Raw genomic sequence first — 23536 nt, 5'->3', positions numbered from 1 at the left:
CAGCTGATCCCCTGTACTTAATTTGGTGATTAATCTATCAGCAGATAGAAACTGTATCTAGGGAAGCTACTAATAAATACAGTTACTTGAAATATGTAGAAATAGGTAGAATCTTGTTTTTTCTTTTTTTTTTTTTTTTTTAAAGATTTTATTTATTCATGAGAGACACAGAGAGGCAGAGACACAGGCAGAGGGAGAAACAGGCTCCATGCAGGGAGCCTGACGTGGAACTCGATCCTGGAACTCCAGGATCACGCCCTGGGCCAAAGGTAGGCACTAAACCGCTAAGCCACCCAGGGATCCCCAGTAGGTAGAATCCTATCCACAATTGAGAAACTTTGTCAAAACCCCGAATTTTCAGGGATGCCTGGGTGACTCAGTGGTTGATCGTCTGCCTTTGGCTTAGGGCATGATCCTGGCGTCCTGGGATCAAGTCCCACATTGGGCTCCCCCAACGGGGAGTCTGCTTCTCCCTCTGCCTGTGTCTCTGCCTCTCTTTCTGTGTCTCTCATGAATAAATGAATAAAATCTTAAAAAAAGAAAAACTTAGAATTTTTGTACAGATTTTTTCTAATTCCTTAGCTGGAGAATTTTCAGTTTGTCAGTAAATGCTGTATTCATAAATCATCTACTTTTTTACTTGGTTAAGGGCTAGAAGGATGTTTTTCATTACTGAGACTTTAGATTAAAAGGTGGAACACTTTTTCTGTAAAGCGCCAGATAGTATAGTAAGTTTTTTAGGCTTTATGGAGCAGACGGTCGCTGTTGCAATTATGTACTGCTGTTGTTATAAATCGAAAGCAACTCTACACAGCATGTGATTGGATGAATGTGATTGTGTTGGAATAAACTTTATTTACAAAAATATACACCGTGAGCTGTGGTTTGCTGACTCTTGCTTGCTCTAGATCAGTGGCCTCTCATGCGGGATGTATGTACCCAAGGAAAAATGTAAGATGAGCTGCAAAAAAAAAAAAAAAAAAAAAAAAAAATAGAGCTTCTCTTTATGTTTATTGTTGACTCATTTTAAAATTTCTTTGTTTTACACTATATAAGACTATTACTATTGTAGTATTTGGTATATAATAATTATGAAAAAATTAAGGAGTTCTCGAAATTTGTTCTTTTTTTCTTTTTTCAATTGCAGTGGGCTTATTAACAGTGGGGATTGGGATTGTTTCTCTAGATGTCCTCTTTTCTATTAATGCCTACATACTTTGACTTTTTTCAGAACTCTCTCTCCCTGATTTTCGAAGTTTATCCTCCCTTTCTTGAGGAGGTAATTTTTTCCCCATGATTCTTCCTGTTCAAATTAGCGCCATCTTCTATATAAAGAGGTTACTGTCAGTCCTATAAGATGGCCTGTATTAATAGTATTTTGCCAATCAAATCACAACAAAGTATATTGGAAGAACATTTCTGTTTATTAGAAGTATGAGCATGTTCCATGAAGGAACAGTCTGGCTTTCAATGGCATGGTCATTTGGAAGGATTCAAAGTGGCACAATCTCAGTGTGATTTGGGTTGTTCTCCGAATTTGAGAGGTTTTACAAAAATGTTGGTTATTTTCTCATTTGGGTATGAATTATGGAAAAGAGAATAGAGGAATTAGACACATTGGAGGTACAAAAGGAGAGATTAGATGGGCCATATGTGGAGCTGGAGTTCGTTAGCAAATAGGGTAATACTTGTCATATGCATTGATGGATTTTCCCACTGTAGCCCCTGGCTCCTGTGTATCTCTATGTGAACATAATTCCTAATTGGCCCATTCAAAGCTTTATCTTGTATTTAGTCATCAGAGTTAGAAACATCCTTTCCTAAGGGTCCCTAAAACCATTGTGATCCTGGAATGGAAGTTCCATGAAGGCTGGGCTATGTCTGTCTTGTTCATGCTGTCTAATGTGATGCTCTTGAATCAAACTAGTGGCTCAGAATAAAGGATTTTCAAGGGACACTGAGCTGCTCTAGGGGAGCAGATCATTATTCTGGGAGGTTGAGGGGATTTTTAAAAGGATTTTATTTTACTTTTTTAAAGTAAGAGAGTCAGCACTGGGAGAGTTAGCGTGAGTGACAGGGTGGGGTTGAGGGTGAGGGAGAAGCAGACTCCCTACTGAGGAGGGAGCTGAACACAGGGCTTGGTCCCAGGACCCTGGGATTATGACCTGAGCCTGAAGGCAGATCTTGAACTGACTGAGCCACCTGGGTGACTCAAGATTTTAAGTAATCTCTACATGAATGTAGGGTTTGAACTCACAATCCTGAGATCAAGAGTCGCATGTTCTATTGACTGAGCCAGCCAGGTACTCTAGGATTGTCTTTTATTTTTTAAAAGAGATTTTATTTATTTATTTATTTTGAGAGTGAGTGAGAGCAAGAATGTGAGCTGAGAGAGAATCTCAAGGAGACTCCACACGGAATGCAGAGCCCAATGCGGGGCTTCATGTCTGAATTCACAATTCGTGTCTGAATCCTCTCTGGATTCCTATAAATTCTGAGTGTTTCGTTCATTTCACTCACTCCAAGCCATTATCTTTTGTATCTGGGGATTTGTAAGTACCATTTTTCTCAGATTATCCAAGTTGGGAGGATTGGGTCATGCATGTGGCATCCATGTTAACGTTGCAGGTCTGGTAACAGGGAGGACTGCTAATTCAACAGATCATCTTAACTTTATGATGGGATCTCTCAAAGGCCTGTGAGCCTGTGTGTTACAAGTGTAATTATACTGTAATTTGGAGTGGCGGGGAGTGATGAGGGTGTAGAGGTGGTGGAGCTGAGTCTAAGAGAATATATAGCTTTATATACATAGATTTTTCTTGTGCCCAGGAGATTTTTAAGAGGAGCTAGTCTCATCAATCCTCTAAAGACTCAACAACATGCATCACTGAATTTAAACTTGGCTTATGAGAGCTCAGGGAGCAGCTCATTCCCTTCAGACTCATATTTTCGAGTTTTCATATTTCTTACTCAGTGACGTTCCTGAGCCTGACACTTTAAGGAAAAGAGTTTCAAGTGTGGGTTAATGTTGGTCAATGCTGTCTCGAGGGTATTAGTGTAGTTCTTTCCCGATCTAGGCTCTGTTTCTCTAAGCCCACTCTATTGCCAAAGGATGAAGTACTGTTTGGAGTGTGGAATCAGGTGTGAAGAGCACCGGTTTCTGCTTTCCATCCTAAAGTGTCTGTGAACAGTTGTATAAACAGTGGTTTCCAGCCTAGGTCAGGTGGACTCCGATGTAAGAGTTGATGATATTTTGGGGAACATGAAGAAAATAGTATAACTTGATTTTCCTTTTCCTTCCTTCCTTCCTTTCTTTCTTTCTTTCTTTCTTTCTTTCTTTCTTTCTTTCTTTCTTTCTTTCTTTCTTTCTTTTCTTCTTTCCTTTTCTTCTTTCTTTCTTTCTTTCTTTTTTTTCTTTCTTTCTTTTTTTAAGATTTTATTATTTGAGAGAATAAGAGAGAGCACAGGCAGGGGGAGGGGCCGAGGGAGAGGGAGAAGCAGACTTCCCACTGAGCTGGGAGCCTGACAATGCCAGGGGGCCTGGATCTCAGGACCCTGAGATGATGACCTGAGCCAAAGGCAGATACTGAACCAACTGAGCCACCCAAGCACCCTGAGTAGAACTTGTTTTATGTTTATTTTACATCTGTTTTATTTGTGTGTGTGTGTTTTACACTGAACATAATATATTGAGATAGTAGCACATGTATATAATTTATAGATAAACAGATTTTGTGGAGGTTTGTGTTCAAAATATTTTTCAGTTAAGAGTGAATGATCAAAAAATTTAGAGATCATCTATTTAGGATTCTGGTCATGTCGTCATCTGTGAAGTGTTTCAGATTGTCATGTACCTTACAGAGCTGGTGAGTGGTCCAGCTAATCATTTAATAATAGGACAAATATAAATATATAATATATATATTATATAAATATGTTATATTTATATTTAATATAATTAAACCGCAATATAAATTAGGATAGCAGGAAGGAATAGCGAATCCATAATATTTGAGACTTTTTAAAGCACCCCACTTCCATTTTCAAACTCGATGTGAAGGAGAAAAGTCTAAATTGTACCCAGAAAGGCTCTCAAATGAATATGTCAGGAAGATATTGCTTTGGTTTGGAATTTTACCATCCTTTCCACAAGAGCGCATATTCCATCGTATGTGTACAGAAAGTGTGCAGAGTGGCAAGACTGTGTTCTTGCATGAAATACCTCCTTTGAACCTCTGAGTGTTTGTTAGATTTATTAGGGGTAAATCTTCACTACTGTGGTGTGCGGATATACTACAGATAATTAACATGTTGTTCACTGGATTATTGTGCTTTTACCTTTGTGCTTTTTCCACATTGTAGATTATGGGGCTCGCTAGACATCCTTCAAATCTGTCAATTATTTTTATTCTTTTACACCTTTTTGAAGTATTTCACAGTATCTATTTAAAAATTATAGTGCCTTCCTCTTGGAGTTATTGTGAAGACTATAGGGATTAATATATCTAAAACATTTTATGCTGGTACAAATAAATGTTGTGGTTTAAATAAATGCTTGCTACTTTTTTTAAAAAACAGATTTTATTTATTTATTTTGGAGAGAGAGCAAGCAAGCGGGGGGGGGGGGGGGGAGAGAATCTCAAGCAAACTCCCCATGGAGCCTGATACAGGCTCGATCCCAGGATCCTGGAGATCATGACCTGAGCTGAAATCAACAGATGCTAACTGACTGAGCCACCCAGGTGCCTCTGCTTGCTACTTTTATATCCTAAAAGACTTGCCTCCTTTAAAAATGAACAGCTATAACAAGTTGCCAGTTTTCTTAGTTAAAAGAAAAAGAGTTAGAGATACAAAATCCCTATGTGACGTAACAGTTTGTGTTTCCAGAAGCTAGTTCATTGTCTTTTCCTTGATGCTGCTCTTACCTTGTATTAACGTTATGATGACATTTTCTTCTGAAAACGTAGAGGTGAAAAACTTGGTTCTTTAGAGTTTTAAGGGAAGGTTTGGATTATTCAGAGTTGCCAACTGAAATGAGAAATAAGGATCTCAACTTATATTACAAACCCCAACCCATGGCTGGATTAACAACAAGGGACAACTCTATCATCCATTTATATCCAGAAAGAGGTTAGGGAATATAAACTGTGTCATCTCTTTCAATACAGTGTAAGAAAAGATTCTGCTAAAGGATATTAACACTGGATCTTCTCAGGATTTGGAGTCTTAAAATGTTTTTGCTCTCATTTTAAGGAAATGGTAGAAGTGTCCCATGGAAATGGCAAGAGAATACTATGTTGCCATGTGGCCAGGACTCAAGAGAGGGTTCCCTGAACTGTGGCTCTTCATGGATGACATTGCTCTTCAGATGGAAAGTCAAGTGATAATTAAGAGCCTTTTAAGAGATCAAAGCAAAACACAGTGGGATACACAATAAATGCCATGGACTGATGGTAAAAAGCCGATACCCTGTGAAAATCAGTCATGATGACAAGCATTGGTGTTTGGAAACCTTTCTACATTATATACTATAACGCTAGTGGTACTAAGTGAAAACACCTAAGAGAAAGAGTTTGTTCTGATTGACACAGACCCCACCAGGGAAATCCAGGGAGCTTTCTGCAGTGACATGGTATTGGCGCAGCAGTTGGGAGGTCCGCGTGAATGCCAAATTGGGTATTTATCCTAGGTTTGCTTATTTCGCTCACTTATTACTAAGTTCTAAGTAAGCCACCCAGGAAAATGAACTCTCAGGAATGAAATTATTGACGTATGGTCTTGTGTTTTTTTCTTTTGTTGTTGTTGTTTGTTTTGTGTGTGTGTGTGTGTGTGTGTGTGTGTTTCTGTTGCGATGAGATGCACTGGTTTTGATCATGATTGATGATTGTTGTATTTAAATGGCATCTCCTGGAACCTTGGCCTCTGTGTTGTGACTGGCCTGGTGGCTTGGATGTTCTGAGAATAACAGATTCGAGGAATCCCAAATGTCACCTGGTTCAGACTGACTTTTCTCCAAGTGTTTGCTAAAGTGCTCCCTGAATGCTTGCTTCTCAGACTTTTAAAGCTCCCCATTCTCTGCACAGTGCAGCCAGGTTGAGAGATATTTCAGACCTGAGAAATTGATGTTTTACACATTGTTGTATGTAGCTGTGGTTTATTTACTTTTGTTTCTGTTTTACATTCTAATGTGTGAACATGCCACAGTTTATCCATTCTACGGTTGATGGAGTTAACTATTTGGGTTAGCTTAATGAGTATTTTGAGATACTGGTAAGGCCATTCTTATAGTTGTTTATGTCAAGAAAAGCATACAGTTTTGTATCAGAATGCAAATAAGGGTAAACTGAACCACTATGCCTGCCAGGTCAAAAAATAGGCTATTGCCTCTCCTAAGAAGATGTACATGAATGGGTTTTCATTTCATTTCCCCCTGCACCCCTACCCTACCTGGTTGTAATAACTATTCTAACAGTCTTTGTGTTTATGATTTCATCATAATAGTATGCATATTTCAACCAGGGTTGTATTAGTTTAGGAAATCAGTTTAGGAAAAAATTATTTAGTTTGCCTTGGCTCTTGTTCCAGAAATCTACTTTCTGCCTCAGGCTTCTCCCATATCTTGGATACATCTTGTCTGTGTAGTGGAAATTGTCATCTTCCTCTGATACATCTTACCTACATTGCTGAAATTGTTCATCTGCTGAAACATTTCTCTAAAAGCTTTTTATGGTTGCCCTGCCTACAGTCATGTTTCTGTAATACAACTTTCAAGTCTTGTTTCTTAGATACTAAGTGTTTAAATTAGCTACTATATGCAGACCACTCCAGACTTAATGGTGTGCAGCATGAACAATCACTTTTAATTATCTGTCATGGTTCTGGGCTTGATTGGGCTCTGCTAGGTGGTTCTTGCTGGGGCTCTTTCAAGCAGATAGTCAGATGGTGGGGCTGGCTCTGGAACCATCTTGAAGGGGCTTCTTCATTCACATGTCTGGTGGTTGATGTTAGCTCTCTTCAGGGACCCTTCCACGTGGTCTTTCTGTGTGGCCTGGACTTTCTCAGAGCAAGGCAGCTAGATTCCGTGGGTGAACATGTCAAGAGAGGAAACTGAGCAGAAGCCATATTATTGCCTTTTCTATCCTCGCCTTGGAAGTCCCCACAGCATCAGTGGAAGATATCTGTGTTGTCTCCAGCATTGGACAATGAGGAATACAGCCGTTATAAACAATAATATATATGTTTCTGTATAAGAACAAGTTTTTATTTCTCTTGGTTTACTATGTAGGATTGAGATTGCTAGATCTTATGGTAAGTGTATGTTAAACCTAGACACTGTCAGACTGTTTCCACATCGACTGTGCCATTTGCATTCTCATCAGCAATGTCTGAGGGTTTCCTTGCCAGCCGTTGATTTTTTTTTTTTTTTTTTTTTTTAGTTTTAGCAATTCAATACGTTTGTAGTAGCATCTCGTTTTGGCTTTAAACTGCATTTCTTTAATGGCTAATAACTTCAAACATCTTTTTTTTTTATTTTAATTTATTTTTTATTGGTGTTCAATTTACTAACATACAGAATAACCCCCAGTGCCCGTCACCCATTCACTCCCACCCCCCGCCCTCCTCCCCTTCCACACATCTTTTTATGTACTTCTTTGCCATGGATATATCTTCTTGGATGAAGTATCTTGTTTAGATTTTTTTTTTTTTAAATGGGTTCTTATTACTGACTTCCAAGAGTTCTTTATACATTCTGATACAAGTCCTTTGTCAAAAATGTGATTTGCCAGTACTTTCGCAGAGCAAAGATTTTTGATTTTGGTAGTCCGACTTATCAATTTTTTCCTTTTTTGATCATGCTTTTGGTGTCAGATCTAAAAAATTCTTGACTAAGCCATTCCTTGCTCTGTTGACCATTTCTTCTCTTAGATTCTCTACCTTTAGTTGTGGAGTTTGCTCTGCCTTTTCAGGGTTTTTGCGATTCATATGGAAAGATGATGCCGCCCTACCTCCTGTGTCAGTGTAAAACCTGGTTCTATTAATGATGTGCTCTTCACTGCCTGAAAATGACTTCATTATGACAAAAGCCAGCTGTACTTCAAATCAAGTGACAGACTAGAACACAAAATAAAGAGGTTCTCAAGTGTAGTTGCTACTTGACATTAAATCCACAAAAGGAGGTAAGATGAGAGTGATTTGCTAGAGTTCCTGAGTGAGGAAGTCCAGGAGAGCACTCTTGGACAAAGTGTGTACTTGCCCTCTGAGAAGCTATACCCTGTCACCAGGGACCAGAGAGAATGACAGGCACTAACTCTCACGTAACCAGCGGGGAATGCTGAAGGAAGTGAAGACCATAAAACCACTGTGGAAAGAAGTTGCCATCCGTGGTTTTAAATCTGAAATCTAAAACTCTAGCAGAATTAATGAAGAGACTATTCAGTAGAACAGGTGGCATATGAGACCACATGACTGGGACTAGTAATTCCTTTGCACTGTTTTTCCCCCTACCTTCGGGACTCATTCCTCCTTTTTAAAGCATGTCTGGAAAAAAAAAAAAAAAAAGCATGTCTGATGAAACCAAACGTGTGGTTGGACGGGATGGTCTGTGTAGCGTGCCTGCCACAGGGCCTGGTACCCAGAAGCTATGAAATAATGTGGATTTCACCTCTCTTTCCACCTTCTGCCTTTCTTTTCTATTTCAGTAATGTTTGAGTACTTGCTATGTGTCATGCCATGCAGATGAAACTGATTATGGTCTCACTGAAGCCAGAAAACTGAAGCAGACTTGGTTTTCAAAGAATTTACAAGCTGGGATGGTGAGGGGCAGACATGGAATACAAACTGTAATCCAAGACAGAATAAAATTAATGCTAAATAGAGATGCAAACAGGGCACTGGCTGGGGTGACCCAGGGGCTCATAGAGGAGAGGATGTGTGATGCACACAAAGAAGCATGCATGGATTTTCATAGCCAAACACAGCACTAAAAGATATTTCTGACTGTGAAATTGTATGATGTGTTTGATGAGTAGTAAATCATCTGCTTTTGGCTTGAGCATGAATTAGGGGCATGTTAAAGGAGATTAGGCTGGAAAAATAGTGCAGGCAGGTCTCTGATGCAAATAGCTGCACTCAACGGCTGAAGAGTTTGTGTGAAGCATAAGACAAAAATACACCTGGGCTATCTCATGTATTTAATAAATACTAGAAACCACAAGAAAGTACCAAAGGGTTGTAACATGCTTGCTAAGCCTCAGGAATCCATTCAGGGTCACTTATTATCCACAAGGCTAAATGGTGTCCTTGCTACAATATAAACTCCTCAATTAGAGAATACAGTTGACTTGTAACCATGGTGGGAGAGTGGAGGCTGGGGCAACGAACCATCCCCCTTACACAGTCAAAAATCCAAATACAGCCTTTGACTCCCCTAAAACTTAAGTACTCACAGCCTAGTGTTGACCAGAAGCCCACCAATAACATAAACACTTAACACACATTTTGTTTGTATTATATACTGCATTCTTACAGTAAAGTAAGCTAGAGGAAAGAAAATGTTATTAAGGAAGTCATAAGAGAAAATACATTTAGAGTATTATATTATTAAAAAAAATCCATGCAGTTCAAATCTGTGTTGTTCAAGGGTAAACTGTATATGACACTCTTGATGGTTAAAGAAATCAGGTTCATTAATATAGACTGAGAAGTACGTTTCTCCAAGAGCAAGGAGGTTCTCTGAGCAAATGCTGCTACCAGTCTCTCTTCCTTTGGATATAGACATCACGGGCCCCAGAGGGAAATAAATTCAGCTTTTAGGAATTCTACTATCATCATTACTGAAGATCTGTCCCAAAGAATTTCATTGTTACCTCGTGGTCGAAGTAGTTTTAGCTGGATGTTGTGATTGTAAATAATAGCAACTAACCAGTGAACTTGGATGTCACAGATTGAAAATAAAGTGCCAGCATGGCTGCGGTAAGAGGGCTTTCACGTATGTTGTTATTTCTGCTTCTAGGGACCTAATACCTATCATTGCTGCTCTGGAATATAATCAGTGGTTCACAAAGCTATCTTCCAAGGATCTGAAACTGGTAAGTGAAGATGTTGCAAATGTTGCTTACTTCTGCTTAGTTTCAAAAGCCTGATAATTATCAAAAAACATTTGTTTTCCTACTAATCTGGTGAACTGTGTACATGCTTTTTTCTTGAGATATTTTCCTGCAAGCGATCTGCATACATTTTACAAAGTTTGTAATGTGAGATGCCTCAGAGAAGTTCTTCCTTATGTTTTCAGCTGCTTCAGGCAATTTTAGATAATGAACAGAAAGACATTTAGCGAAGCCTTCTGTATATACTCATTCTGTTGGCTAAAACCATTAAAGTTACGTTTGTACAGCTGCAAATAGCAGATTTTATGTTTCTATCCTGCATTCCATCTCCACAAAACTTCCCTTCCTACGAATTTGGGAAAACGTTAGCAGGTAGGGTTGGTCTGCTTGAGTTATGAGAGTTAACATTAATTTTCTAGAGGAGTTTTGGGGTAGATTTATATGTAAACAAAATGAAATCAAAAGTGAGATGTTAGCTTTCATAAGGTATGGGGGAACCAAATTTTTGATCTGTTTCACTGGTGGAAATAAGATGCTCTGTTGGGGATTTTTTGCAAGTTCAAAGCAGCCGTATGGACACTTACCCATAAGTTAGCTTTCTACCACTTCATTTTAGGACAGGAAATAATCTAGAGATTGTTTTATTGGTCACTCTATGGTCAAGCCTCCAACTTTCAGAGGTCATGGAAACTGGGCCTTACGATTTTCATAGTGAAGAGGTAGGATTTTGATTAAGACGTGGATCTGTAGAAAGTGGAGGGTTGAGGTTTGCTGGTTCTCTGAATTTACCTCGGGTATGAGTAGCTTAACGTATTATGAGTATGGGCATGGACTGAACTCATTTGGGGCCCATCAAAAGCCAATGTGGTATAGGAAAGAGTGTGGGCCTGGAAATAGAAACCTGGGTCTTCAGATTCTGGCTCCTATTACAAGGCTCTGTGACTGTAGGTAAGTTACTTGACGTTCTAGGACCTCAGCTTCCTATTATTGAGAGTTAATTGGAGCTCATCTCTGTCTAGTGCATATCACAGTACATGGCTCCTAATAGCTATTCCATAAAAATTGGTTTAATAATTAGGTATCTGATTAGTTTGTTGAATGAATGAATGAATGGACATAGCAATATAGCCAATTTGCAGGTTATTGAGATGAGTAAATCATGTGTATAGAAATTCTAACACAGTACCTGACATATTGTAGGCATTCCCTATTAACTATTGTCCTTATATCATCACCGACTACCAAAGAGGCTGAGCAACAAGCAAGTGTGGAGATGTGAGTTATGGAAACTGTATGAGCTAAAAGGAGAGTATCTGCAGTCAGTGATGAGATGATGGAGCTAGGCATGGTGGGGCGCCAGGTGAACTCTTGGGAACAGACAGGAAGCCATGATGAGAGGGAGACCTGGCAATAGAAGCCTCCGTTTGTTGTTTGCTGACATGGGGACCATTTGTAAGACTGAGCTAGCAGACATGACAGGTGGGAGAGGGGAATCATTCAAGGAAAGAGAAGTAGATTAGCTCAGGGATTGTGGGGTCAGGGAGGACAATGCTTCTCTACCAAGTCAGTTTACCTGGCTCATTAAAACAGTCATGATTTTCAAAATGGGGCACAGGAGAGCTCTGTGGAGGTGGTACATATCCCACTTTTGGAAATGGTGCCAACTATTTCAGGAATGTGTCCTGGCCATTGGTGCTGCCCATCTATCATTATCTCCCACAGGCATGGTCTTTTCAGTAGCTTTAGATGTTTAGGCAAGAAATCATGGAACTAATCATTTCAGTTCTGGAAAATAATGCATGTAAGTGCCCAGATGCTTCCTAGGATGTCTTGGGATAAAAGGAAGTGTCATGACAGGATTTGAGGGCTGCTCTTACTGCTTTTCTCTTAACTAAGATTTAAGCACAAAAATACATATGTGTATATTTTTAATATTTGGTATTTTAAAATGAAGAATCGCGTTTGAGATTTTACTCTACAGTCTTCAAAAAGAATAGAAATTTTTCATGTTTTTCACCCAATGTTCAAGAGAACTGATACTTGTTCCTTTGATGGGATTGCATCAAAACATTTTCTGATACTCAGCTTATTGGAGTGAAGGGCTCAGGCCCTAGCACATGACAAAAGTTCAGTAAAGGGATCGTCATCACAAACCTAATATTGTTACCATCATTGGCATCACTAAGTCTTTTGTTCTCCATGCTGGAGATCACTTTCTTTGGCAATTCCTTTTGGTTTTCCCAAGATTGGGATATACCTGTGAGTGCCCACAGTACTACTAAAATGGGTTTTTAATCATTCCATCATAATTGTCTGTATAATGGTATACTCTTAAAAACAGGGACTTTTTGTCTTTCATGGCATTGTATTCTCAGGACCCTCATTGTGCTGGTACATAGTAGTAGATGATTGATCAGGTTTTGTTGAATGAATGAATACATGAATAAATGGTTTATTTGATTAAAACTTTACATCTGCATGGATTTGTAAACAATAAAGTGAGGTTGCTTTTAGACTTATGGCATGGTCAAAAAATATCTTCTCTTACAGTCCACTGATGTCTGTGAACAGATCTTGAGAGTGGTGAGTAGGTCCAATCGGCTGGAGGAATTGGTGTTGGAAAATGCTGGGCTTAGAACGTGAGTATTTTCCTGAATATATGAATATGTGGCTTAAAATCTTTCCACCATTTCTTCTAAAATTAATATATAGTTAAAAAAAAAAGAAAAGTTGGGTCACTCACATATACAGTGTTTTCCCTTCTAAAAAAGAGAAAAAAAAAAAGAAAAAGAAAAGGGATGGATGGATACTTGTTAAGGATTTTATAACATCTTCTGTGAACCAGTCACTTGTTCTTGAGGGAGCATGGTGTGGTGGTTAAGAGGGTGGGCCAGATGCCTCATGGTCTTGGGTGAGTTGCCTCACTTCTGTGCCTCAGTCTCTTTATCTTTTAGATGGAGAAAGCAATAGTATCTACTTTATAGAATTATGATTGTTAGGATAAGTAAATTAATACATGTAAAATGCTTAGAAAAGTATCTTTCATCTTATAGATGCGATGTGTTAGCTTTTATGAATACCATTAATGACACTAGTAACAACATATTTCCCATGATTTCATTGCTTTTGCCTTGGTCTGTATCTGTCTCTTTCCAAATTCATACTTACCCTGTTCGGTAGTTGGTAGTGATTCAGTAGTCAATGCCCAAGCCTTATGTGGAATTTGAATCTGCTAGAACAAAGACTTTACTGCTCCTAACTGAGCAGGGTTGATAGCTTCATAATCATAGCACTTAGTGTGTTATTTTAAGTACAACATACCTAAAATAGCGATTTTGATTTTTTGTTAAAGCATAGTGCTAGCAGTCATAGCCTTTAAACTCAATAATTAGGGCAATCAGTTTTGCATTTGTGAGTATTGCATGAAATGAGAATTAAGATATAGTGAACAGCCTATTGCAATTTTCATGAAAAGCAGGTTCAATTCAGGATTTTTTTTTAGTTATGGAAGAGCTGTAATACTATTAATAGCATTCTGTAATAATGTCTTTAAAGGGGCATTTATATATTTTCTTTTTGCTTTTGAATGAGGTTTTGGCTAATCAAAATGAACCACATTTTGGCTGTGGCTTTATGGATTCTCTAATGAGGATATATAGTTGTGTGAAATAGATTGGGTGTTAATGAATATGTGGTAAGTAGACTAATACTGTAAAGAAAGGTTTTCTTTTTTTAGATTTCACTCCAGCTGTTCTAGCTGTCAGTGTTTTATTTGGGCAGTTTTACCTTTTGTGTTATTTAATCTCACTGTTTTGTTTACTTACAGAGATTTTGCACAAAAACTGGCCAGTGCTCTAGCACATAATCCCAACTCAGGACTCCACACGATTAACCTTGCTGGCAACCCACTGGAGGATCGAGGTACCGTAGCATTCATGTGATTCCTGATGCCAAAATTTTAAGAGGATTAGAGAGTTTTAGTGTGGCTACACTCGGAAAATGTTGTCAGGCTCAGTTGTAATTATTTAATAAATGCTCCTGATGCTTTGTTGGCTTCTAGTTTTTTTCCACCCTTTGATGAAAATACTGGTGCTAACATTCATTATCTAATTATCTTCTTTTGAAGAGATACACAGAAAGGATATTATTTTTAAACTATCATATTAGTTTTTTTATGGCTCTGTAACAAATGACCACCAACATGGTGGCTTAAAATGACACAGATGCATTACCGGACCATTTCTTTGGGTCAGTAGTTGGCACAGGTTTGCTGGGCTGTCTACTCAGAGCCTCTCAGGGCTGAAACAGGTTGTCAGCTGTGGCTGTGATCACATGTGACCTTCTGTGTTCAAGCTTACAGGTTGTTGGCGGAATTAATGTCCTTGGGTCTGTAGGACAGAAGTCACCATATTCTTGCTAGCTGTCGTTGGGGACCACTCCCTCCACCCAGAGGCTGTGCTCATATCCTTCCTCCATTTGAAAGGAGGCTTGAAGCAGTAAGGAGCACATCTCTTTGATGCTTACCTTTCTTTTGAATAGGGTACCTGATTGGGTCAGGCCCACCCAAGACAGTCTCCTTTTGATTAACTCAAAGTCAGTTGAATAGTAGCCCAATCATGTTAGCAATGTGCCATGTATTCATTAGTCTGCCCACACACTCAAGGAAATTATACAGGGCATGTGTCCCATGGGGGTAGGAATCTTGTGGACCATCTCACTATTCTGTATACCAGAAGCATCTTTTAACATTTAACAGGATTTGAACATGAAGATCAGGAGAAAATGGAGGACTGGAGTTCATGATGAGGCAGAAAAGGGTTTCGTTAAAAGTGTTTGGGCAGAAGGAAGAGTCAGTAGAATGTGTAACTTGAGTATTTAAATTCTCGGTAGGAGAACATTGGTGGGTGGGGTTTAAGAAGAAATACTTTATCTCTAGAAGGAGTATTTTGTTTTCATTATCTGTGGCAAATGTTCTCCAGCATTGTTGAATAAAAGCCTCTCATCTTGAATGTTATATATTTGAGGATTAATTATTAAACTGAACTGAAGGTACAGATGCTCAATTCTGCTTTGTGTTCCTGATATAGACACTGTTCTTCACTGCGAAGGATACCCACCCATGTGGCTTTCAATCCAAAAATAAAGAGTAATTTCCTAGCGTTTAAAGTGGTGAATCTAAAGGAAGTTTGAGACTGAATTAGGACACTAGATTGCATGAAAATCATCCTCATGGAATAAACCACAGCTGAAAATAATGGATGCCTATCTCTGAAACAGGAGTTTCATTGGGATTTCTTTAGAAAAAACTAGATGTTGTCTGTATTAGTCAAATGCTAGAAAGTGATGAATATGATACATGGAAATGTAGATGTAGATCTATGTGTAAATCACCTTTTATAGACAGGATGGCTGTTTTTGGTTTGGTTTCTAAGGTAGGAGGGACCCAAACATATTTATCCACTGACTGGACAGTCAGTGAAGGGAGAGTTGATGGAGGCAGGTGCTTAAGGATATAAATCCAGAGCACAGTAGGCCAGGAAGGGACACTGCTTAGTCATTGCAGAAACGAAGATTCAGGGTGCCTGGGTCGCTCAGTCGGTGAAGCCTCTGCTTCAGCTCAGGTCAGGATCTCGGAGTCCTGGGATCCCTGCTTGGCTGGGAGTCTGCTCCTCCCTCTCCTCTGCCTGCGTTCTCTTAAATACATACATACATACATACATACATACATACTTAAAAAAACCCCACAAATTCAAACCACAGTGAGTACCACTTTGCAACCAGCAGTATGGCTGTGATCAAAGAAAGTGTTGGGGAAGACATGGGAAATGGGAATGCATGTTTTCCTGATGGGCATGTAAAATGGTGCAGCCACTTTGCAGACTAGTCAGATAGTTTCTTAAAAAGCTAAACACAAATTGGGGCACCTGAGTGGTGTAGTTGACGAAGCAACTAACTCTTGGTTTCGGCTCAGGTCATGATCTTGGGGTCATGGGGTCAAGTCCTGCGTCAGGCTCCATGCTCTGTGTGGAGTCTACTTCAGACTCTCTCTCCCTTTCCATCTGCCCTTCCCCCAAACCCTCTCTTTTTCTCTTAAATCAATAAATCTTTAAAAAATAATAAAGCTAAACACAGATTTGCACATGATCCAGCAGTTCAGTGGAACTCCTGGATATCACTGAAGAGAAAAGGAGCCTATGTTTGTACATAGACTTGGAAATGAATGTTTATAGGTGTCTTCTTCCTAGTAGCCAAGCATTGGAAGTCCTCTGCAGTCTGTGACTGGTGAGTGGGCACACACAGTATAGTGTGTCCAGACCATGGCACCCAGCTGAACTGTGGACACAGATGAGGGGCTACAACATGGTGGAACCTCAGAAACCTCATGGCAGGTGAAAGAAGCCAGGCCTGAAAAACCACATACAGTTTGAGTTTGGGGGGATTTGAAGGAAGAATGCACATGAGGCCCTTTGTTTTCCATAATGAACCTCACATGTGAGGTGTAGCTGGACTAGGTGGCTTGTCCCCTCAGACGCAATCTTTGTCAGACCCTTGTCTTTGGTTTAACCTTCTGTGGTGGTGCTTGCTTCATTCTGGTGCATTCTAATTAGATGCAGTCATTTCTTCTCCACCTGCTTCCTTATCATCCCTCCTGCTCCTTCTCCCCCAGCCTCCCCAACCTCCTCAGACCTTGGACATACTCAGTGAATATTATCTTTATATTGAATTTGACTTCATCTTAATTCTCTTCTGTAGCTTTTTACTTGCATTGAAAATCATGGCAAAGTTTATAGCAATTTCTCTTATATAAGAACATGGGCTCAAAGATGATGTTTCCAGGCTTTTGTTCTCTACATTCTTACCTTGAGGGCCTGATTTGATCTTTTCATACATAGTCCATTCATAGGAGCTAAAATCCCAGATTGTTCCAAGCATGTTTTCCTCAACATTGTTGTACATATTGACTCTCTGGTATGGTGTCTCCTCACATACACTTAATTTTTGACACTCATGAAAATGTGTTCTCAAGCTGAGACATTCCTTGTTTAAGCCCCTTCTAGATTCGTTCACTGATATATTTGCCAGTGTTCTTGGACAACTGCCAACACCCATATTTTCTACCTTCCCTCTTGGAGCTGTGCCTCCTGAACACAAATTCTGTATAGATTTTTTTAAAAATTCAGGCTAAATATCTGAATATGATTGGTCATTTTTCTACTCGTGGATGGAAATTCCACAAGAAATCCCACGAAGTGTAAAATATTTATAAGAATTTCAATCTAGGCAAAATATTTCATGATTTTTGTTTCTGAGCTGTTCAGTGACAGGATTTTATGTTTGAAAACAATAGAAAGCATGGGGAAAGAATTTATAATTGAATCATATAGTATATAAAAGAGACCAAAAGAAACTCAAGGAAAAACACAAGACAGTTTAAAAGCAGCCCAGGATTCTGAGGAATTTCAACACCATACGGAATTTGATTTTGTACCTGAACCATCCACTCAGGGACTTATTTGGAAACTCAGAGAGCAAATTTGACTTCTTGCTTTGTGATATGAATGTTGATGAAGCAAATTCCTGTTAGTTAGTGTTCAGTTTCCTTGTCACACTTATGTACAAAGGACAGACAGCCTTCTGTTGTCAAGGGGCTTGTGGTGAAGGAGGGTGAAGTATGAATTAGTAAGCAGGAGTGTAGTGTGTAAGAGCTGGGCTTCATGTGCTAGGGCTCTTCTCTCTCTCTCTCTCTCTCTCTCTCTCTCTCTCTCTCTCTCGGAAGAGACACACAAGGCAGCAAACAGACCACACATGTGCACGAGCTCTTCTTATTCTGGGTACAAGGCCAGGACTGTACCCCAGCTTGCTCTCTGCCTTTTCTCCTGATGTGTTTTCAGATTGTAGGTCAAGACCCATTAGCAGGTCATGAAATCAATTTAATAGCTCATGACAAGCATTTAAAAAAGAAGAATACAGTGCCTGGGTGGCTCAGTCCATAAGCGTCTAGCCATGGTCTCAGCTTAGGTCTTGATCTCAATAGTGGTGAGTTCGAACTCTGGTTTAGGCTTCACACAGGGCATGGAGCCTACTTAAAAAAAAAAAGAAGAGATAGAACAGAATAGAAAATATTGGGGGCATCTGGGTGGCTTGGTTGGTTAAGAGTCTGCCTTCAGCTCAGATCATGATCTCAGGGTCCTGGGATTGAGTTCTGGGTCAGGCTCCCTACTCAGTGTGGAGTCTGCTTCTCCCTCTCCCTCTACCCCTCCTCCCTGCTTATGCTCTCTCTCTAAGTGAAAAAATAAAATATATTTTTTAAAGATTTTTATTTATTTATTCATGATAGTCACACACAGAGAGGCAGAGACACAGGCAGAGGGAGAAGCAGGCTCCATGCAGGGAGCCCGACGTGGGATTCGATCCCGGGTCTCCAGGATCACGCCCTGGGCCAAAGGCAGGCGCCAAACCTGCACCACCCAGGGATCCCGAAAAAATAAAATATAAAACAAAAAGAATAGATGGCAGCCCTGGTGGCTTAGCAGTTTAGCCCCTTCAGCCCGGGGCGTGATCCTGGAGACCCAGGATCGAGTCCCATGTTGGGCTCCCTGCGTGGATCCTGCTTCTCCCTCTGCCTCTTTCTCTCTCTCTGTGCTTCTCATGAATGAATGAATGAGTGAATGAATGAATGAATAAAATAAAATAAAATAAAATAAAATAAAATAAAATAAAATGTTTAAAAAATGAAAGAATAGAAAACATCACAGTGCATTTGTTTGGGAAAATTTTGGTTTTACTTTTATAATATATGTGTATGCATTTATTTTTGTATGAGGTTCCTTCACTGTGATGTCAAATCTGTTTCTTTATTTGGGTCATGGTAGAAAAGGCTTATGAATGTCTGCTCCAGCTCAACTTCATCAACTTTCTGTGGTAGATCCCTAGGCTGACGTCGTGTCTGAATACCATGGTGTTCTCAGTCACTTCCTTAGAACTTATCCTTTGCATCTAACATGACTTTTTGGATAATAGTTGAGTCGTTTGGAGACTACAGATCTCTCTGCTCATTCCACATGCTTGACTTCCGTAATCATTACAAACTCCATGTTCTGTACTAACTGGTTGTCCTTCCCCAACCCCCTAATTTTTATGGTCTTATTAGCCTTGTCAGGAATGTCTGTCCATTTCCTCCCCTTACTTTCTTCTAAATTGGATTATTTTGTTTAAAGATGATTTTGAATCCTGTCTCAGAATGTTTTTCTTTTGGAAATGTTGACCTGAAGTACCCAGATTTTTTTTTTTCTTTCTGACCATCTGGTGGTTTGATCTGAATAAGACAAGAGAAACAGATTCTAGAACTAACTGCCACTGAACTGTTTTTGGTGCTTTTTATCTTTCATATCTAATCGTGTGTACACCTGTAAATTCTGGAGTCAAAATGCATGAGTTCTGGAGTGTGTAGGTGACTCAGTCGATTGTCTGCCTTCAGCTCAGGTGTCCTGGGTCCTGAGATTGAGCCCTACATGGGCTCCCTGCTCAGCAGGGGGTTTGCTTCTCTCTCCCTCACCCACTCCTCCTGCTTGTGCGCGTGCTCTCTCTCTGTCAAATAAATACATAAAATCTTTTTAAAAAATGCACTAGTTCGGTTCTGGGCTTTGTCACTTTCAAGCTAAATTTCCTTGGACAAGTTACCTAACTTCTATGTTTGTTTCCTCATCTTTATTTTTATTTTTAAAATTTTAATTCTTGTATAGTTAACATTCAGTGTTATATTAGTTTCAGGTGTGTAGTATAGTGCTTCAACAATTCTATATATTACTCAGGGCTCATTGAGCTACATGTACTCTAGTTTGTCTCTAAAATGACAATAGTACCTACCGTGTAAAGGTGTTCTCAGGATTAAATGAGTTAATATACAGAAGCAGATAATAATAGCCTGTCACATGCTATGCACTCGATGTTTGCTTTCACTGCTTCCTTTGATTTATAAAATAGGCTTGTGGAATAAAATCATGCAAATGTTATTCTTTCCTTTTTATGAATGAGGAAACTGTGTTTACATGATTTGGACACAGCTTGCAGAGTTCTACCTGATACCAGTTGTTGAGGCTCCTGTCTAGGACTTCCTGAATATCAGACTGCTAGTTGGTCTGTCAGGCTCTCATACCATGGTTGTGATTTTCTGCTTTGACTGTCTAGATTTCCTTGGGAAGTAGGAGGAAAGAGTGTTATGTGTGCTTTTTGAAAAACATTGGCTTATTCCATAGTATATCAGTCAATTTTCTTAATCACCTTAATATTTTAAGATACCAGGGTTGTACGTGATAGCTATAAAACAGAAAGTACTTTTCTTCAGATGCATGACTTTAGCCATATTTAATTGATACTTTTAAGGTGATACAAGGTAAAACAATATTTTAAAAACTGCCTACCTTTGGATCTTACAGCATTTGAAAGTTCGGTGCCCAGACTCCATAATTCCACTGGTCTTTTTATTCCTATATTCCTAGCTCTTGGATCTTTTTTTTCCTCAGCCTTATTTATTATTATTTTTTAAGATTTTATTTATTTATTCATGAGAGACACAGAGGGAGAGAGAGGCAGAGACACAGGCAGAGGGAGAAGCAGGCTCCATGTAGGGAGCCCGATGTGGGGTTCGATCCCAGGACTCCAGGATCACGCCCTGGGCCGAAGGCAGGCGCTCAACTGCTGAGCCACCCAGGCGTCCCTCCTCATCCTTAATTTTGAAATGGAAACGCCTCATTGTATTTTGTTTATTCATGTTTCATAGTGTTTCTGAACTTTCCAGGGAAGCCAGTGGAATTAATAGAAATCTGAAGGTTTGGGCAGCCCTGGTGGCACAGTGGTTTAGTGCCGCCTGCAGCCCAGGGCGTGATCCTGGAGACCCTGGATCGAGTCCCACATCGGGCTCTCTGTATGATGCCTGCTTCTCCCTCTGCCTGTGTCTCTGCCCCTCTCTCTGTCTCTATGAATAAATAAATAAAATCTTAAAAAAAAAAAAAAGAAATCTGAAGGTTTTAACTGTCACCTGTGTTCTGACATCCACAGTGTTCAAATCTATATGCTTTCTAACAGACAAAAAATGACGCCTCTTGCCTACCCATATTCTGTTGCTAGAACTCCACGTGCAGAATTTTGTTAAGCTATTAATATTGATGCTTTAAGCTAACAAAGATTTCCATAAACCTTTTTGCCTAGCATGTGAATCATACTGATTCTAGATATCCAAGTGTTAGAATTTTATGTGGTATTATCATAGGCTTTTAAAAACATGCATGATTAATAGGTTAAATATGCAGTGTCGGGATCCCTGGGTGGCGCAGCGGTTTGGCGCCTGCCTTTGGCCCAGGGCACGATCCTGGAGACCCGGGATCGAATCCCACATCGGGCTTCCGGTGCATGGAGCCTGCTTCTCCCTCTGCCTGTGTCTCTGCCTCTCTCTCTCTCTCTCTGTGTGACTATCATAAAAAAAAAAAAAAATGCAATGTCAAATTTAATTTCCTGTCTTTGTAAGTTAATAACATCAGGTGGCACATGATAATACTAAACATTTTATAATTAATTTTTTTATTAAGCATAAATATTTGGAAGTTGAGGAAGCCATAGTAGTTTTGTTTTGAAAGGAGAAACAAAAATGAAACCATTTTTCCATCTAGATTTGACACATACTTAAAAAAAATCATAAGGAGGGTAATTCAGTTAGTAAAGTCTCCAAATGAAAACTTCCAGTGATAAATTCTGTTTTAATTCACAGCTCTGAAAGCTATGTGTTGCTTTATTTTGGGAGCAGAATTAAATATTTTTGGCCAAAAGTTTAAAAGTCTCTTCTTTCCTTGTTTGTGGGGTAATGTCTTCTCAATGATGAGTTTGTTCTATGGCACCGTTGAGTAAGTGGCTTCAGAAAGTACCAGGCAGGTTAATTTTTTTTTTTTTCTTGAGATTTTTTGGCTGACAGCCACACTGAATTTATTATTCGTGTTGCCAAGCCTGTGTTTCTGAAGTCTGCCAGAAAGCAAGAGGATCCTTTGTGTAATAATCTGTTACCTTTTCTCAAAGATCAGCAAGTGTTGGATCACTGTAATGTACACCTGAAACCAATAGAATAATCCTTATCAATTTATAGTGCAATAAAAAGAATCAATTTAGTGCTTTTATTTTTAAAAAAAATGGACAGTAGTGCCCTGCATTTATGCCTTTTATTGTGTTAGCACTTAGCAAGGGTGTTTCTTTAAAGAAGAAATGTAATATATTTATGACTTGCAGATGCCTAGGAAATTAAAACAAAATATTTTGTTAAGAAAGAAGCTAATAATGTAGTCGGAAATTTGATAAAAAATACTTGAAACAGACTGTCTTGTACTTATGTCTTTAGTCTACTTTACTTTTTATCCTGTTTACCTTTTTCCTGCATTTTTTTCTTTTAAATAAATTACCAAACATGACTTCATTCACCTTTAGTCTAATTCAGGAGCTTCACTTTTATTTACCATGTGATCAATTTCTAGAGAAAAATAGTGCTGGACTGTTTACTCCTTTTTGTCTTCCTACCTTTTTTAAAGATAGCTGATGATTAAGGAATGAATACTGGGCAGTGTCACCAGTGGCGTAAAATAATTGTTCCATTCCCGCCTTGCATCTGGTTCTAGGCATTTATGGTGTTGTGTGGTATGTCCGACGCAAAAGAAAGTAGTGAAATTTTAAAAATTGTCATTTTTCCAAAAAAGCAGAACAACTGAGATCAGCCTGAGCACAACAGATTTGAAGTTGAGTGGTAGGTTTTAACTTTGATTTAATGTATGTTCAGCATAATTTGAAGACATGGGATATAGGCTTGGGGATTTTTTTTTTTTTAAACATTGTCACAGCATATGTTTTGCTAGGTAAAAAACTATGTAAAAGAATTGGTCATGAGTAGGCAGTGATAACTCATATCAAAATTTATAAGTGAGAATCTGGTATCCTTCCTGATTCCATACCTAATTTTTATTTATTTATTTGACTTTTCCAGAATTTCATGTAGTTTTCAACTCCTTTGGATAATACCAAGGAGTGTGATTGCTGGATCACATGTTAATGTATGTTAAGTTTTATAAGAAATGACCAAACTGTCTTCCAAAGTGGCTGTGCCATTTTGCATTCCCACCAGCCAAGAATGAGAGCTCCTGTTGCTGCCCATCCTGGCCAGCATTTGATGTTGCCCCTGTTCTAGATTTTGGCCTTTCTCAGAGGTGGGTAGTGGTATCGCACTATTATTTTAATTGGCATTTGCTTGAGGACATAAGGTGTGGAGCGTCTTTTCATATGCTTATTTGCCATCCTTGTATTTTCTTTGGTGAGGGTTCTGTTAAGGTCTTTGGCTCCTTTTCACTTGGCTTGTTTATTATTGTTGAATTAAGAGTTTTTTGTATATTTTGAGTATC

At 39.1% G+C, this 23536-nt stretch overlaps 1 protein-coding gene across 5 annotated transcripts in view; it reads left to right on the top strand.

The window, feature by feature from the left end:
• Positions 1-23536, top strand: part of CARMIL1 (capping protein regulator and myosin 1 linker 1) — a 312186-nt gene that overhangs the window by 147306 nt on the left and 141344 nt on the right. For all 5 annotated transcript variants that reach the window (XM_077886140.1, XM_077886138.1, XM_077886139.1 and 2 more), the window contains exons 9-11: positions 10013-10088; positions 12657-12745; positions 13933-14027. In XM_077886140.1, coding sequence (XP_077742266.1) covers positions 10013-10088; positions 12657-12745; positions 13933-14027 — 260 coding nt within the window. The remainder of the gene's footprint in view (positions 1-10012; positions 10089-12656; positions 12746-13932; positions 14028-23536) is intronic.

Source organism: Canis aureus, chromosome 37 (assembly GCF_053574225.1).
Source record: "Canis aureus isolate CA01 chromosome 37, VMU_Caureus_v.1.0, whole genome shotgun sequence".
Classification (NCBI taxonomy): domain Eukaryota; kingdom Metazoa; phylum Chordata; class Mammalia; order Carnivora; family Canidae; genus Canis; species Canis aureus.
This window is presented reverse-complemented; position numbering and strand designations above follow the sequence as displayed.